Source organism: Netta rufina, assembly GCF_964035555.1.
Source record: "Netta rufina genome assembly, chromosome: 6".
NCBI classification, from domain to species: domain Eukaryota; kingdom Metazoa; phylum Chordata; class Aves; order Anseriformes; family Anatidae; genus Netta; species Netta rufina.
Window position 1 is genome coordinate 39597372 of NC_140129.1, and position 17197 is coordinate 39614568.

Genomic DNA, 17197 nt, shown 5'->3' on the forward strand with positions numbered 1-17197 from the left:
CTCCCTTTCACACGATACCAGTTTCAGCAGTTAAGTGAGCAGGTGCACATTCTGCATGGAGCTTTCTGCTTCTCACCATAGAAATGGATCTGGTCAGCCCTTTATCAATGGCAGGCTGTTACCCTGAGCTGCCCAGCTGCCACGCGCTTACTGTAGGTTCCCATTCAAAATGGGAAAACTGACAGCCAGGAATACAAGTGATCTCAGTGGTCTAATTCGGGGTAAAGCAGTGAGTGATGGTATGCAGTCTGCACTTAGCTCGATGAAGGTGTGCATTTCTGGTCCGAATAGATGATAATCTGAAACTTCTGGCTGTTTCTGTGTGGAGGAGGAATAGCAGCTGAGATAATGGTAAAGCAAATGAGATGAGTCATTCCTGGGGAACTTAGCTGGAAAGTGGATAAGCCAGGATCCTTATAGCTTCAGATACTGTTGCAGAAAATAAATCCTAGCTTTATAAGTGAGCTTCCCATTGGACTGCCTGTCTTGCGCCTAGCTGCTAATGCCGTTTCTGACTCTCTCTGGAGTCTTTATCACAGGATTTTACACTCTGGCTTCATTACTGTCAGAAACTGCAGCTTCAAATCTTAGGACTGTTAAATAAGCAAAGTTGGAAGGCAAGACTGATCTGGATAGCTAATTTGTCATATATGCAGTGTTACAGGATTCAGAGAGTTTCCGGTTTTGTTGTTATTGGATGATTATTACAAATTTTTAAAGGCAGTTTAAAAAGCAAAGCTTTACAGCAGGTGATCATGGTGTCAGAATGAAATATCCACTTGTTCCTTGATTCCTGAACCTATTGTGTAGTGTCTGTCTACAGAGGATCTGAAAAATTTCCAGCATATGTGTAAGCAAATGGATCTGTCAAGTGAACAGCATGTTGTTTTCATGTTGTACTAACTTGCACATTTCCCACGTGATGTCCCTTAAAGCTGCTGCCTTAAACACCTAATATAGGGCAGCAGGTGGAACATAACTGGAGGGATTGACACAAAGGAGGACAGTCCATTTGTAGTGTTGACATATCTAAGCTGTGGGCATGTCCCCCAGCCCAAGTGTCCTCTCTTTAATAATGCCTGCCAATCAAATATATGCTAGGGCAAAGATCTTCCCTTCCTGTGCCAGGGAGGGAAATTGCCCCAAGGTGTGCACTAATTGGCTACACATTGTGGGAAGTCTGTTTGTTGTTTCATGAACAGAATCCATCACATAAGATAAAAATAAAATGCAAGAGCAGTGGCATGCTCCATCTTTCCCCGTGTCTGTAAGTACTGCCTCACCCGCTGCGTCTGGGTGCCTGTGTAGTGGCTGGCACCCCAGAATTAGGGGCACCCCCTGACAGAAAAAAGACCCTGTTTAATAATTCTGCACACACAACGTAGCTGACTGATTTCTCTTTGTTTTCCATGTTCACTCAGCTAATATTAGGTGTTTGTGAAACTCAGCTGTCCCAGGTAATTCCAAGGGAAAAAGCTAATGGGTTGCAAGCTTCTGGCCCTCGAGAATGGCTGGGAGTTCCCTTGGATCTGTTAGTCAAGCATATTAGTGGGTGGTTTGCCTACTGAAAGGGGTGAGTATTGGCAATTTCAGATGTTCCCTCTAGGTTTAAGGTTCGAAGCTGGACTGTGAGGAAGATGTCACAGTTAGCACAGTTAACCTTGCCTGTATATCAACAACTGTAGGGTGTTTACACCTCGGAAATAAAACACACCACTGACTCAGATCTGTCCTGGTTTTCAGGTTGTGTATCCCAACTGATTTTTCTATACACACACAGATAAAAATGCTGACATTTGGGAGAATGTTTCTGCAACAGCAACTGCGGCAATATAGATATACATCCTCTGATTATGGATGGCATATGCAGGCATACAAGCGGTTCAGTCAACTCCTCGTATTGTGTGTTGTTTTTTGACAACACACAGCTCCTGCTGAGCAGGAGGAGGATGGGAACGTGTTGACATGACAGAACTGTTGTTGAATTTAACTCCTAAGCTGATAGATGAATATTGCACTTCTGTGTCTTGACTGGTAACCTGATCGCTGGGGTATTTACTGAATTAATCAGCTGGCTTAGTTTAATGCTGTGCTGTAAGGGAATAAGTAGGAATGACACTAATTCAAGCAAAATCTCTTTCAGTAAACACACGGGAGGTGTTCTTTCCTATTGAGTAACTATTAGCCTTAAGGAAGGTGGTTGAGTGTTCTGCGTAGTCTTGGTGGCTTGAGATGTTGAGGGCAAATGCCTAGGTCTGACAGGGAGGCTTTTGGTTTAGATTAAAAAAAAATAATAATAATAATCCCTTTCCAGAGAAAGGGAAACAGCTGGGAAAATCCCTGCAGATGGTAGTGCAGAGGTCTGAAGAAACTAGTCCCTCCTGAATGACTTTCACATAAGGCAAAATGTGTGTAGACTTTTAAATTTCTTTCAGTGCTACCACTGTAAATGAAATTTATCTTAAACAATGCAGACAGCTCTCCAACGTGTGTACAGTGCATTCCCTAATGATCAGGAGCTCCTGAAAAGAATCACATCACCTGAGGTGAAGTTGGACTCCTACATGAGACTTGAAACACGCAGGCTGTGTACATAATTGTGTTGGCCTCCAGTTTCAGATAGCTGAAAGGTAGGATTGGCAAGGGTGATGCATTCTTGTAGATGCTGACAACACTGCCGTGTTCATGCTTTGTGTGCCTTTATTGAGCCCAGCGGGCTAGTACTGGGTGTGATGTGGGTATTATTTAGTTTAGCGTGCTTGCTTCCATTCAGGGGTTAATGGTCCTTCTTTCTGTAGTCACCGAGGAAAAGCACTGCTTTGCTCTGGAGTTGTAAGTGCTGTCCCCCTAGCGAAGCCCACCCAGCAATCCTTCTCTCCTCCTGGTGTGCAGGTGCATTGTTGGGTGGTCAGGAATTGCTTGTCACGGGGAATCCAGTGCAGGGAGCGATAATATGATAATGCATCAGGGCTTGCTTTTGGGTTTTTAATTACTTCCATTTTCTCTTTAATGAATATGGATGATGAATTTGGCTCTGTGAACCTACCTGGTGATTTGCATTAGCCAAATTAACAAGAATGCTTGCTTATGGATTACTAGATCACTTTATAACTTCTTGATTGAATTCAAACTGCCAAACTACATTTCTTCTCGCTAAGAGTGTAATCAAAACCATTCAAGGAACTCTTGCCTGAGAAATTGTAGATATAAACAGCAATTGCTTATTTCAGTAAACATACTTGTTCACTGCCAAACTAATCACGTTATTGCAGATGGAATCCCTGTATGCAGCTTTTCTTCAGTCTCACATTTAATTGACAGCAAGATGAATCATATCTCTATCAATTCCTAGTGTGCTAATCACTTTGCTTATATTTCAGTTTCTGGTGTGCTGATTTCTATGCTCTTGCTGTACCAGTGGCTATTTGCTTGGGACTCTGGTCTGTCTTCTACTATGTTGGGTGTAGATAATGTGTTTAGTTTAACTATTTTTGTTGTGTTTTTTTTTTGTTTCATTTTTTTTTTTTTAATGACGACAGCACTTCTTGGACTCTGATTTTTTTTTTCATGTATTCTCCTATTTTCCTGAAGTTAAGGTAAATACTTTGAAAATAGTCACCTATTTTGCTGAAGCAGGCACATCTGGACATCTAGTGTAAAACTTCATCTTGAGCTGGGGATTTTCAATTTTCTTCTAAAGCTTATAAAGTGGAACATATGTAGCTGAACTTGATCAGCCAAAATGCATGCAGAAATAAGCCACGGGTGCATCTGTCTTAAACTTTCTTCTCAGCACTATTATCTGTTAGTCGCAGGGTGATATTTAGGGAAAGTAGGAAGCTGGTATCAGTGGCCTGTGTATGTTCCCTGCAGTTACACAGCTCTAAAACGTGTGCTTAATGCAACAGCTTGCTGAGGAGAGCCATGGGTGCAGTGCTGGCTGTTACCCTGCCGATGCAGGCAGGAAGGCTGCAGTGGTGCAGGTACCAGCTGTACACGGGAAAAACATCTCCTGTGTCCCTCGTGCTGCTTCGGGATGGGAAGCCCAAGGAGGAGGGAGGAAGAGAGGTGCTGGGGTGCTTCTGTGTAGCCCCAAGGCTTTGTACCCCGTTGGGTGGTCTCTGCCAGCTGCCATGGGTGTAGATGTGCAGGAGTGAGGAGGGGATACCATGGGGAGGCTGATCAGGATCCACCTCCTTCTTCTGCTTGCTTGTTTTAAATCTCACCCTCTTATTATAGTAAGGAAACATATCTTCCCTGATATATAGTTAAGCAGAAATAAAGTTAAGCACTCTTTGTCTAGCCCAGTTTTCCTCGTTGAGCTGTAACATGTAGGGTGGAAGTAGTTGTGGCTGCCCTGATTTGCATGAGCTGTTTGCATTGTAATCAATGTAACACGTGGTTACAGGATGAACGTGATCATTAATTTTCTCTTGAGTATGCACTTCCTTTAGACATGACTGCTACGTATAGTCTTTATTTTCCTGTTGTACAGTAGCACTAAGTTTATAGGGACACTGAGAAATACTCTTCAATAACTGAACCTGAGTTTAGGCTTCATGTGCATGGCTGAACTGGCTGTTACCTTAGAGTGGATGTGTTGCAAGAATCACCTACCTTTAACTCAGCAGGTCTGCTCGCAGAGCTCTGTGACAACCAGCGAACTGCCTGCTAACGAGGAGCTGCACCACTTGGCCAGATAGCTTCTGGAAAGCCGCTCAGCTGCAGATAGGAACAGATGGCTGCAAGCGGCTGAGTTACCTTTTGTCAGTCAAGCTGTTCCACCATGGCAGGTGGATATTCCCTTCCCATTGCACATGCCAGGGGAAGTGTTTGGAGCTATTAAAGCCTGAAGGTGGCTTGTACGAGCAGGTAGCTCTCCAGAACTACAGGGGAGCTCAGCAGATCAGCTGAGCTGTGATTGAAACACCAAGGCAGGGCAAACTGCATGTGGTGGTGTTGGTACGGTGGGACAGCGCTTAGGAGCAATTTCTGTAGGAACTGTAATTCACAGATAACAGTGCAATAAGCAATAAAATTATTTTATAACTGAGAGAGTCATCCAATTCAGCTTAAGTTTTTACTTCCAAACATTTCTTGAATAAATAAGGGAGCTTCCTTCTTTACCAGTGACAAATTAATGCTGGTTGTAAGTAGCGAATGGAAAGAGATTATTTGAATAGTAGATTGTTTTAGATAATAGTAAGAAAGTAGTATTTTGTCACACAAATTTACTGTCTTTTGGAAAAGATGGATCCTTTGTGTATTCAGTAAATAAATAGTGAAGAGAGGAAGTCACAGCCTGGCTATGTGCAGAATGAGGGACAATGGTGAATGAGGAAAAGTTGTAAGGAGAAGACCTGGAGCTGAAATCAAAGAGAAAGCACACATGACTTAGGATCTTGCATCCTATTTAACTGTTTGAATAACTGATGCCTGCCTGTAGCCTGTTGTGTATACAATTACTATGCTGTTACATGAGGCATTGCTGAGGGTTCATATTGTATGAAATATGTACTCAGTAATAAGGTTTGACTTTCAGTGACTGCAAAGGCTTCCAGAATTCATTTTAAATCTATATTAACTGAAGAGAGCCTTTGGAAATGAGTTAAAACCTGAACATGTAAACCACAGCCCATGCTGGTGGACTAAGCAAGCATGTCAGCCGTTCTCACCAGGGTCACTGAATGGGGAGCAGGGGTGGCCTGCGGGAAATCAGCAGTGTGCTGGAGAGATTCCCAACCCACTTCAGAAGAATCTGAACTGCTCTGCAAACTGCCACGCTGCTAACTCTTTGTTGCTGTAAAGAAAAGTTTTACTTTAGCATGCTGAAGGATATAGTTTTGCTTTGTTTAGAAGATTTTTAAAAAAGAATATGGAAATAGCTTCTGCAGTGTTTTAGTATACTATATTTGACAGAAAACTACGTGCTCTTATGAACTTGGTCAAACTTGAGCTTAGATTAATGCCATTGTACAAATAATCAACTTTAAAATGTATGTTAATTTTTAAGTCCATTGCTTGATGGATTTTATTGGCAAAAAGTTGAGAACCTGTGTATTCCTGTGCATCCTGTAATGTTTCACATAAGTCTGTTCCTAGTTATAAGTAGTAGCACTTGAATACAGCGTTATATTTACTTCATCTTATCTACTTCAGTGTGTGATAACCCTTATTGTTGTTAATACTATTAGTTCCATAATGTTTTAATACAGCATTGTCATCATATGTAGGTTAGGTGACTTGGAATATTTGAGTTTTCCTTTACGTTTATAAAAAGTGCTGTGACTTGTTGTTGCATGTACACGTATATTTTTGTATACACAATAAATACAGATCCTTATGTTTTGTTTTTGATCATTGTAGGGTACCTTTGTGAATGTCCAAGCTGCAGAAGCAGTGACTGTTCCAATAAAGCACGATTTTCCCACAAGAGAAGAGCAGATTTTGGCACTACAAACCACACGTGAATTTGATGTCCTTGTTATAGGTGGAGGAGCAACAGGATGTGGCTGTGCTTTAGATGCAGTCACCAGGGGTAAGACTTGACAATAAATTGTGTTTTGTTCTTGGATTACTTGGTTTATGATAAATTAATCAGATTGGCTTTCTCAAAATCACTTGAAGGTTGAGGACGTGTCCTCTGAATGCCTGGTTATAAAACTTCCTTCTGATCTTAGAAGTTGAAATGAACTCAAAGAAAAAAGTCATTATTTTTGTTTCAGCAGTCTTCACTGTCTAGATGCTTATGTGCAGTTCATGTTAACATGAGCCTTTTTGCTGGCCACTCCTGGAGGGACTTCTCATCTTCTGTTGCTTCTTACTTAGGTTTATCTGTAGTCACACTTGTATCTGCAGCAAAGAGAAGACAACACTTGCACAGCACTTCTAGCAAGCACATTGAAAGGAGCAAGCATGAATTCTGGATGAGGCATAGTGGCTTTCAAGCTCGTTTCTTGTAACGTGAGATAGCTACAGCTTCTGTTGCTTTATAGCTGGCTGTTATATTGCGGATTTAGAGAAGTCTGTTTGGATTTTCAATTAAAGATGCATCATTCAGTCTGCAGGTGCACAGAGTAGATCTGTGCTCTGATTTTTTTCTCTTGTGGGAGATTAGCTGTGTAACTGGTTTAAGAAGCTACTTAAAGTGGAGGAATTGAATCTTAACCTTATGTGTAGCCTTAACTTAGGAAAAGCTTGAAGTAAAATGAGTTGAAGATGATGCTTTTCACCTGACTTCTGCAAGAGGCTGAGAATGTGTAGTAGCATTCATCTGTTCTCTGATAGATGGTTTGATGGATGGTGTGGCAGCTCCTGCAGCCTGTCAGTCCTGTGCAGAGTTCTGGTTATGGGGTGAAAATGTAGGGCACCAACACCTGCTCTGTCATCCACCTTGCACGGTAACCGTAGCCAGCAGCTCCTAGTCAAACTTGACTGCTCTCAGAGATGATTGGTGATTTTACAAGTTCAGTGAAAACAGAGCTGTAGATATGGAGGTGAGAATGCACAGGTTCTGTTTCTGAAAGAGGCCGTAGCATCAACTCCTGTTCTGTTAAAATGCTATGTTGTACTTTTTATTCAAAAAGCTGTGTAAAGACTTGTGAGAAAAGCTTATCTTAGCGCATTGTCTATCCATTTTTTTTTAGTGAAATTGGCCAATGAAAGGAAATCAATCATTACTTCAGTGTCTGTGTGTTTTGACCTTGTTTCATTTCTTGGAACTGAAGTGGGGAAAGAATACAGTACAAAAAGTAGTACATAGTTGTAAAATTCTTCAGGTTCTTAACATGTAGTCACGTCAGAAGTAAGAGGCAACACCCGACTCCAGGAGTGTCATGTGGAGTCTGAATTAGAAAACACTTGTCCAGAAGGTGTGATTGCTTTGAGATGGATTAAGCAGTAAGGTATGCATCATGGGGAGATGAATACGAAATCAGTTTATTACCCTTTCATGTATTATTAAAGGTAACTTGATATCTTAATTTCTGCCTTTGCTACATTGTGGTGGAAAATGCAGTTGTAAATGTAAACAGAAAATATTATAGGTAACCTGTATTTATCCTTTGAGTAGATATTCTGGTCATATCAGTGGACTTCTGAAGTGTGAAATATTCCTAGGCATTTGGTTAATGAATTGTGTATTGTTGCTGTTCATTCATGGAACTTGCTCTTTTATTCTGTTTGCTTCACTTAACAACAAATCTTGCTTTTCATGTGTTTTTGATACATCTTCACCAAATTATTTCTGATTATATCCATTAATCTTTGTCACATTTGACAAAAATAAATTACTCTGATCTTTGGAAGTTACCAGTAATAATTTAAGGATGTAAGTTTTGGGAGATCAACAGATGTTAAAATCTACTTTCAACAACTGAAAATAGGAATCACTCCTCAAAGAGGGTGAAGGAGGGACCCGAGGGACAGCTTCTAGTGCAGGTAGTGCTCTCCTCCCTGGGCATCACTGTCATGTTGCTGTTGGTTTCAGAAACAGCGTCGCTGAATCTCCTTTTGCCTTGTAAGATTCCTCCAGTGCCGGAGGGGGTCTGCTATGCTAATTTCTGCAACAGATTGTCCTTCTACATATGTTTATATACGTTTTGTAAGTGAAAGATTGCCATGTTCTTGTCCTGTGGTGCTGTTCTTAGTTGCATTTACTTAACTCTGGATCCTGGGAGTCAGTGATAGCTGTCCTGTAGGCTGTTGCCTGTATCTTATCGTTAAAAAAACACCTGTTAATCACACATCTTTCATCTTTCTTTTAACTTTCATCAAATAACCTGATGCCAGTCTCCTTCATAACGAGGATATCAGCACTTTCTTCATGTGCAGGATGTACTGCAGACAGCATAGGGGTGTGTGTGGTCATAGTGACTGCTGTATGAGGCAGCGTGCCTTCACCCACAGAAAGCTTTTTTCCAGTCCTTCAGTGTAACTGGGGACACAAACATGCAAACTCTTTTCTGAGTGTTTGTCAGAACAAGCCTTATAATGCTCAGTGTTCATGGTAAAGCACTGTTCTGGACTCGTATGAATATTTCTGAGCCATGTGGTTACCCTGTTTTGTGCTCATGAAACTGTCAGCACCTGGCAGTGTCATGCATTTTGAGTATGTGTCTGAAATGCTTTGTAGTGTCTAGTAACTAACATTTTGTGTATGTGCCCTTTGCCTATATAATGTGTAAAAGGAGGATGTCTGTTGTATGAGCACTGCTGTAGTAAGTACACAGCAAGCTGCAGATAAACTTAGTTCTTCACTTTCCTGCAGTTCCTAGCTCAGTTAATACATATCTTCCATGTTAAGGAAAACCTCCCTCTTTTTTTTTTTTTGTGTGTTAAACAAGGTTGCATTGGAGCCCTGCCACTGCTGGTGAAGTTCACCATGCCTTTCCTTTCAAGTCTTCCTCCAATCCTTAATCTCTTATTTCAGTAGAACAGCATTAAGGCTTGGGTGGTTGGTTTGGGGTGTCACAGCTTTCTTGAGCAAACTCCTTGGGGAGCAAAATAATGGCTGTGCCAGGATTCACAGTGGTATTGCGGGGATGTCTCCAAAGTGTTGATCCAGTGGGCTCTTCCTTGAGCGTGAGCACATCAGTGCCAGCAGATCCCATCACAGGGCACCTCTTAAGCAAACCTGAAGAAAGAAGACAAAGATGCTGGTTGTCTGCCTGGCTGGGATGCTGTTGAAATTATTAGTGTGATAGATTTAGAGCGCTCTGCTGCAAAGAGTTAAGAGTATTCATGAAAATATTCTGTTCCTGCCATGAATACAAACTATAATTTGCTTGAGGGAGCATGGCCCCTATAATGTACTGTAATGCCTTTCTATTGTGAAATATCCAGGTTTTAATGTGCTTCTGTTTAAGTTCTGTTTTGACTTTTCCCTTAGGAAGAAGGCTAAAATTTTTCATTACAATATAGACAGTGCACTACACTTTGAATACAAATTTATCCATGTACAGAGTAATTTTTCTTGTGATTGTCTCTACCCTAGAGAAGTGTCTTTAATGAATTACATACAAATTGTGTAATTTAAGAAGTTAATTTGGTTTTCTGGTAACACAGGACTAAAAACAGCCCTTCTAGAAAGAGATGATTTCTCATCAGGGACCAGCAGCAGGAGTACTAAATTGATCCATGGTGGAGTGAGATATCTTCAGAAGGCCATCATGAAGTTGGATTTTGAGCAGGTAATTGTTTATGCTGGTTGTTAAGCAAAAATTGCTAGTAGACACTTCCCTTATCCCAATTACATCCAACTTCTTCTCTTTATTTTTTAATACTTGACTGAGTACAGTGGCTGTGCAGTACAAAACAGGAAAATGTATTCTCCAGCTGAACTTTCCAGAATAGGGAAACTGGTGCAGCCGTCTCTGCATAAATTAACTTGCAGGCAATCAAATAGCTGTACCTTTTAGTCTGTGTGTATAGATTGGGGAGGGAGGGCAGAAACAGGGTTGGCTTGAGAATAAAAAGAGCTTACTTGTCCAGACAAGAATTTGGGGTGGTAGGGGAGAGGGGAATTGTCTTGATTGATTTTTAGAATGGATAAAGAAAATACAGTAAATAAGCAATTATATGTTAATGTATATGTATTTTTGTGTTGTCTTAGTCTGGTGGAAGCATGATGTTCTTGTTTTGAGAAATGAATTTGTTGTCTTACTGAAACCTCTCTAACTTAAAATATGTTTTAATTGTCATAATATGGTCATTATAATGGTCATTAGATAGAAAAGGTGACTAATTGGGGTAAAAAAAAAAAACAAACATACAGTTATCTAGCTATAGAAATCAGTATTCCTTTTTCTCCCAACAAGCAACTTTATATTGATTGATACTCATTGATTTGGAGAGGAACACTTCTGCATTTGCAACTCAGAGTTAGTACAGGATTAAATCGTGGGAATCGGCATAGAAGCAATACCTTGGGATGTTTCCTAAACCTCCTTAATGGCTTCCTGCTCATAGTTAGCAGTAACATAGCTTATTGGCCTTTGTGCTCAACTGAAAAATTGTTCAGCTGATGTGCCAAGATACCAGAATGAATGTGCTCAACTTGCTTGGAAGATATTTTTAATATTTGAAATTTTCACCAAATGGTAGTGTTTCTGAAAGAACTGTAAAAAATTATGTTAGATATTTGCATTGGTAAGCAATTTTTCATTAAATGTTGCAGGTTAAGACAAAACTGGGTAACTTAAAATTCACCTATACACTCTTCTTACAGTACAGGATGGTGAAAGAAGCACTTCAGGAGCGTGCAAATCTGCTTGAAATTGCTCCTCACCTATCAGCTCCTTTGCCTATAATGCTACCTGTTTACAAGTAAGTTCTGCTATTGTACTTCTCCTTTACCATTTCTTTTGACAAGCAAGGTATTCCCCTAGAGAAATTTCCCTAGAGAAGTTTCCGCATGTCTCCTTCCAAGCATGTCTTTAAACCTGTCACAAACTTTGTCCTCCAGGAGGTGAGGTGTTGCCGTATTGCAGTAGAGGAAATTCTCTTATGGCACCAATCTGCTATCACGGCTGCCCAGTAGCACTGCTTGGACGTGAGCTCTGTGGTGCATTTTTACTGTTACAATAGGTGTGAAGGAGAGGAGTTCACAGCTGGAGTGAACTCGTAATTCCCAGGATATTACTTACTGTTCTTTCCAGTACATCCTTGCCTTCAATGTATGCTATAGCACGGTTTTCTTCACAAGGTACTGTGTAGTCCTAACAATTACCAGTGTCAGTGCAGTAAGCCAGCACGCTGCCCTTCTGCTGTATGTGACTACTTCTTGTTAAGAGAACAATTTTGTCTTATGAGAGACACTAAGTGATTTGTGTTAGGTGTTTTTGTATCTGTAAGGACAGTTATTCAGTAGAACAGGCTACTTATAAAAGCGAGTTTTTGATTAATCTTAATTTTTGATTAACCTTAATGTATGGCCTTATTCCTGTCTTAGGGGGCTTGTAATAGTAGGAGCTCACGTAGGTCTGCAGTGGACTGTATTTAGTTGATCTTGTCTGTGGGGAGGTGTTACTGAGATGTGCATTTCAGGAACTCTTTCATCTTTTGCCAAAAGTTTGGTTCTTCCTTCAAGACAGCTTTATTTTTTCATTTTACACTGAAGTAGAAAAACAATTTATGATCTTAATTCTAGAATGAATACAGCCTTGAATGTACTTGACTTCCTGTAGTGAGCAGATTAGTTGAAAATAGAAGTGAACAATACGTCATAACTTTTTGCGTATTTACACTATATCTTGATATTGTAAAGTTGTGTGATAATACAAAAGCAAAACTAGTGTAATATAGCGTACTGTGTTACTCAGTGTGCTCTATATTAGAACAAGTGCATGCATGCATTTCTTATTCCACTTCATTGGAACTTTTTCCCCTGCAGGTGGTGGCAATTGCCATACTACTGGGTTGGAATAAAACTGTATGACCTCGTGGCAGGAAGTCAGTGTCTGAAAAGCAGTTATGTCCTTAGCAAGTCAAGGGCCTTGGAGCTCTTCCCAATGCTACGCAAAGATAAGCTTGTTGGAGCTATTGTCTACTATGACGGTACGTTCCCTTCCAGTGCTTTCGTTATAACTTTGTGCTGTATTGGGGCTGGGGGGGGTGGGAGGACAACACACCTATGCAGCTACACTGATTCTGCAAAGGGAAATTCAACAGCTCAAAGCATTCATTTTGCATCTGAATTTTTGTCTGTCAAATGGGCGCCTACATTGCTCACTACCGTAACTTATGGAATGTACAAGAGAATATATCTGTTTTCTTGGCTGGTGGGTACAGTGATATGTGAAAGCCTCCTAGTGTTCTGGTGATTCCCTACAACTATTCAGCTGTGTGTGACTTTGCTGCATTGGAGAGGCAAGGTTTTTTTCTGCTGCAAATCTTCTACGCATGTGGTACTTAACTTCTTAGACAAAACAGGCTGAAGAATCAAATATCCTCATGACTATACTGTAAAAACTATTCTTAGTCAGTTAATAGTTATATATCATTAGGTTTCAGAATCCTATGTTTACTTTGGGCTTTGCCTTGTTTTAAATAGTTATGACCCTAGTATAAAGCATACTATGTAGAACACTACTTGCAAGTGTTTGGGGTTGAGCTCTTCTCAGACAGAACGCTTATTCTGAGTAATTGTCTGTCAGGCAAGTGTGGTCATTCCAATAATGCCAAATGGTTTACTGTTGTGTACTTCTAAATCTGGTTTTAAATTATTTTCAAACCAGATGATCTGCCTCCTAGTTGTGGTTCTTACACACGGTTGGATGAGGTCTGGATGAATTTTTTTTTTTTTTGTACTGGCAATACATCTCTCTGGTCTGCAAAGGGACCTTTCATTGTAGTTCTAATCAAATAGACTTGAACAGAAACCGTTTGAGTCTTATGATCTTTTCACTTGAAGGGGTTTCTATAAAATCATGAGAGGAAAAATGCTTGCAGCTTGATACAATAGGTAGGGTATGTTTGTGTATAGCATTTACACAAAATCAGTGTCTTGAGAGAGAACATAAATGCTTTCTGCAAGTCTTACAATGTTCACTGAGAACAGAATAGTGATTTAATAGAACCTACTATTGTGGTTGTCTTGAAACAGCAGTTTTCATGTTCAGAAGTGTTCACACTTATTCTCATCCTCACATTTTGAAAGATTGTGATTCATGTTTGTAATGCAAGAACAGATGAGCCTTTTTGTCTTGTTCTGTGAGACAAGTCTCTGGTGGTAAGTCTGTAGGAAAGTTTTGTAGCAACAGGTGCTTTGGTGGATCTTCTATAAAGAGAGTACCTTAACCCCATCTCTGTCCCTTCAGAATCTACAGATATACAAGACAGTCTGTAAACAAAGTTGGTAAGGGATTAGTTGGCTTCCTTGACAAATAGCTACCTAGAAATTTTGCTTGTCTAGGATATTAGTTTGTCTGCTTACTCACAGCTGTCTTGAGCGTTATCCATATTGCAGTATCTCAGTGCATTGTAGTGTTATGCAAGTTTTATCCCCGAACTGTCAGAACATCAGTATTCTTAAATGCTGAATTTTGTAGAGGAAAAACAAAATGATGAGTAGCGCTACTCAAGTTGGAGTACCAGGGCATACTGTTGTAACTTTCTTGATGCTTTTCATTATATTAACATTTCTGGCAGTTGCAGTATTTTGCATCAGGCTTGTATGCTGTTCTGTAGTGTGTTTTCATTGGCGTTGGATTTCTATTCCCCCTTCTCCAGTTCTCTTCCACTTACTTTCAAAAAAAAAAATAATTTTGGCAAAACTTCCTTGATAATATAAAAATATCAAAAAGTCAGATGTGTTGAGGATAGTAGGGCAAAAAAGACGCAAATTCCTCCAAAGAATAAATAGCTTAAAACACTGACTTCAGTAGGTGGAACAGATTTTAGCTTTTACCTGCATGTGTGGTTTTTGACCTTTTAGAAGCCAGAAGGGTCTTCACACAATTGATTTTAAAGGTAGTGTTTTTCCCTTTTTAGCAATACATTTATACTATTCATCAGTTTATCAATAAGGGCTTTTGTACTAGGGAGAAGTAGGAGGGATTCTTGAAACACACTGGACTTGGGTAGTGTTTGTGTGGCTTCTGACAAACATGCATGTTGGTAATGGTAAGCTGTCTCGTACAGAGCCCAGTGGAGTAAAAACAGACCTGGATGCTTGTATAGGTTCTTATTTGGGAGTAGGTGAGACTAAAAGGATGGACTTGCATTCTTTAGTATGAAGTAAAAATAATCTGCTCTATTTTTAAGACAGAGAGGAAAATAACAAATCTTGTTTTTTAAACAACTTCATCTGGGGTTATGTGGTGTTTCAGCTGTGCCAAACTGAAGAAATGAAAACTTTTGTGTACTGTAAGAAGAGCTGCTGTCACATAGAAGTAATTCAGATCTAGTTTTTCATTATCATAAGCTATTCCTTCCCTTAGACTGTTAAGGGATCCCAGGAGTATGTAAGAACAATGAAGTGGTTCTCTTAACTGTAATTACACTTCTCATAAGAGCATTAGAACTTGGCAATCTATAATCTATTGAAGCTTTTTTTCTGATTAAATAGATGGTTTGGATATATCACAGATATTTACTACTTCAGCATTCTAAGGATATGCATTTACAAGATAACCTTAAAGTTGATCTTCAAGTTTGTTGGATGAATAATTGTTTTAAACAGTGTTGCAATAAATCTAAAAATTCATCACTAAGATACCATGTGGTCTTTTAGTGGAAAACATCTGTGCAGCAATACAATGCAAAAGTCATTCAGACTGAGATGTCTCTGGTTTTCTTGCATTCCCAAGCAATAGGAAACAAACTCACATTCTGCGTATTTAAAACAAAGTATAAAATAGAAGGAGAAGAAAAAAGGGAAAGAAATGGAAATGTGCAAATAGTGAAGGGCATTTTAGCATGAAGCATGCGTGTTGTGTAATCACTGTTTATTCGTGCAAGTTCAATAAAGACAGGTATCAGACAGGCTCTTAATTTCCCTTCAGTGGAACAGCTGCAATGCTAGCAAGACTTTCAGAGTAATGTGGTGAGAGATCTTAAAAGCAGACTTCAAGTTTTGCTGCCAGTGGAACCTACTTGTTTATACTAGCATAACTGACCTTATTTTGCTTTTGTTATCTGTAGTTGCCCAGAGTCTTATTACTTTATAGATTTTTTTCTCTAGAATTTAGAGAATTACAGCTTTGCAGTTCAAAAACACAACAAAATGTGTAGCTCCTCAAAACCTCATTTTGTAGAAGAAGCTTCCAAAAGGCTGAGGTATCACACTTCTGAGTTTGTGCTGCAACTGTGAGGCTATCTGTTGTCCAGAATAAAAACTTTGATTATGATGTTGTATACATTTATAACATGCTGCATTCCAGGATGACATTTTGTATACAGACGTGCACCATATTATTTCCTCCATAGGTCAGCCTATGGTCTGCAGTGTAAATGGACTCGCATTGGATTATAACATGTTAACTGATTTATCTTGAACAATTAACCTGTGTTCTGTTAACGGTGGGTCTGCTTTAAGTCATGTGTCAGCAAGCACATTAAATTGTAAATTTCTGATTTGAATTTTAACACTATACTTTCATACTTCTAAATCCAAAGAAATGGAGGACAAAGGGAGTAGGATTTGAACTTAAAGTGGAGAAGGGGAAGATGAGGTTGAATTACACTCCTTTTAGTTCTTTTACCAGAAATAGTCATAAACCAGAGCATTAAGTAATGGCAAAAAAAAATATCAGAATGTTTGAATCTTGGAATAGGTCATCTTTCTCTGTCCATTCCTTTCCCTATCTTTGCCATGTAATGAGTAGATAAACTAGTCTTTCAAGAACAGTGTCTTAGCTGTTGTATAAATGCAGCTTTAACGTATTTTCTTGGTTTTCCCTATTCCTGTCTCTCTCATACTTGTATTTTTCTGTAGTTCTAAATAACATCTACTAGCAGAATCTCACTGTTGGGCATGTTGATTGCTGCCACCACCACCAAAGGGAAGAATTTAAAATGCTCATTATGTAGGTTACTTTTCAACTGGATAAAACCACCTGTCCAGCAATATACATATTGGTTGCAGTGTTCTTTTGCAAGGGAAAGATCAGAAATGCTCTTTGTTTTGTTTCGTAATTGTTGATCAAACTACTGGCATGTCAAATGATCCATTATTCATGGAAATTTTGTGTTCTGAAACATTGCTGTGGTCATCTTAATTACATTTTTTAAATTGTTTTTACAGGCAAAAAAAAGATGGTGCATTATAAATGTTGGAAGTACCAGCAATAGCAAATCAGACTTTACCAGAGGCTATTCTTGCTCTGTCTCAGCATCAGGAAACTAAAGCATATGTTGGATGTTAGCCTGGGTGTACACAATGTGTCCTATTTATTCAAGGTTTTCTTTGAAGCCACAACTTACAAGTTTGTTTCTTAGGGGTACATGTCAGACTTAATTTAGCATTTGTTGGTATTAGGATACTCCTGAATAGCAAAAAGGCAACATTTTGGGGGAAGAATGTGGCTGCTATCTGAGCAGTGATCTGTCAGTTTCATTTATGTAGCTCAAGGAAAATTGGAAAAGCAGCACTATGCAGAACGGGGCTGCGATTTCAAGATCATACGCAGAATTATTTTAAAGCATTTTAAATGGAAGAATTAATCTCCATTTAAATCATACATAGTTCATTATGTTA

General features: G+C 39.4%; 1 protein-coding gene across 6 annotated transcripts in view; it reads left to right on the forward strand.

The window, feature by feature from the left end:
• Positions 1-17197, forward strand: part of GPD2 (glycerol-3-phosphate dehydrogenase 2) — a 58114-nt gene that overhangs the window by 12602 nt on the left and 28315 nt on the right. For all 6 annotated transcript variants that reach the window (XR_014618559.1, XM_084289190.1, XM_084289189.1 and 3 more), the window contains 4 exons: positions 6367-6538; positions 10066-10190; positions 11228-11325; positions 12392-12555. Coding sequence is in view for 5 of the 6 variants with exons in the window: in XM_084289190.1 (XP_084145316.1) it covers positions 6367-6538; positions 10066-10190; positions 11228-11325; positions 12392-12555 (559 nt within the window). In the remaining variant the exon portion in view is untranslated. The remainder of the gene's footprint in view (positions 1-6366; positions 6539-10065; positions 10191-11227; positions 11326-12391; positions 12556-17197) is intronic.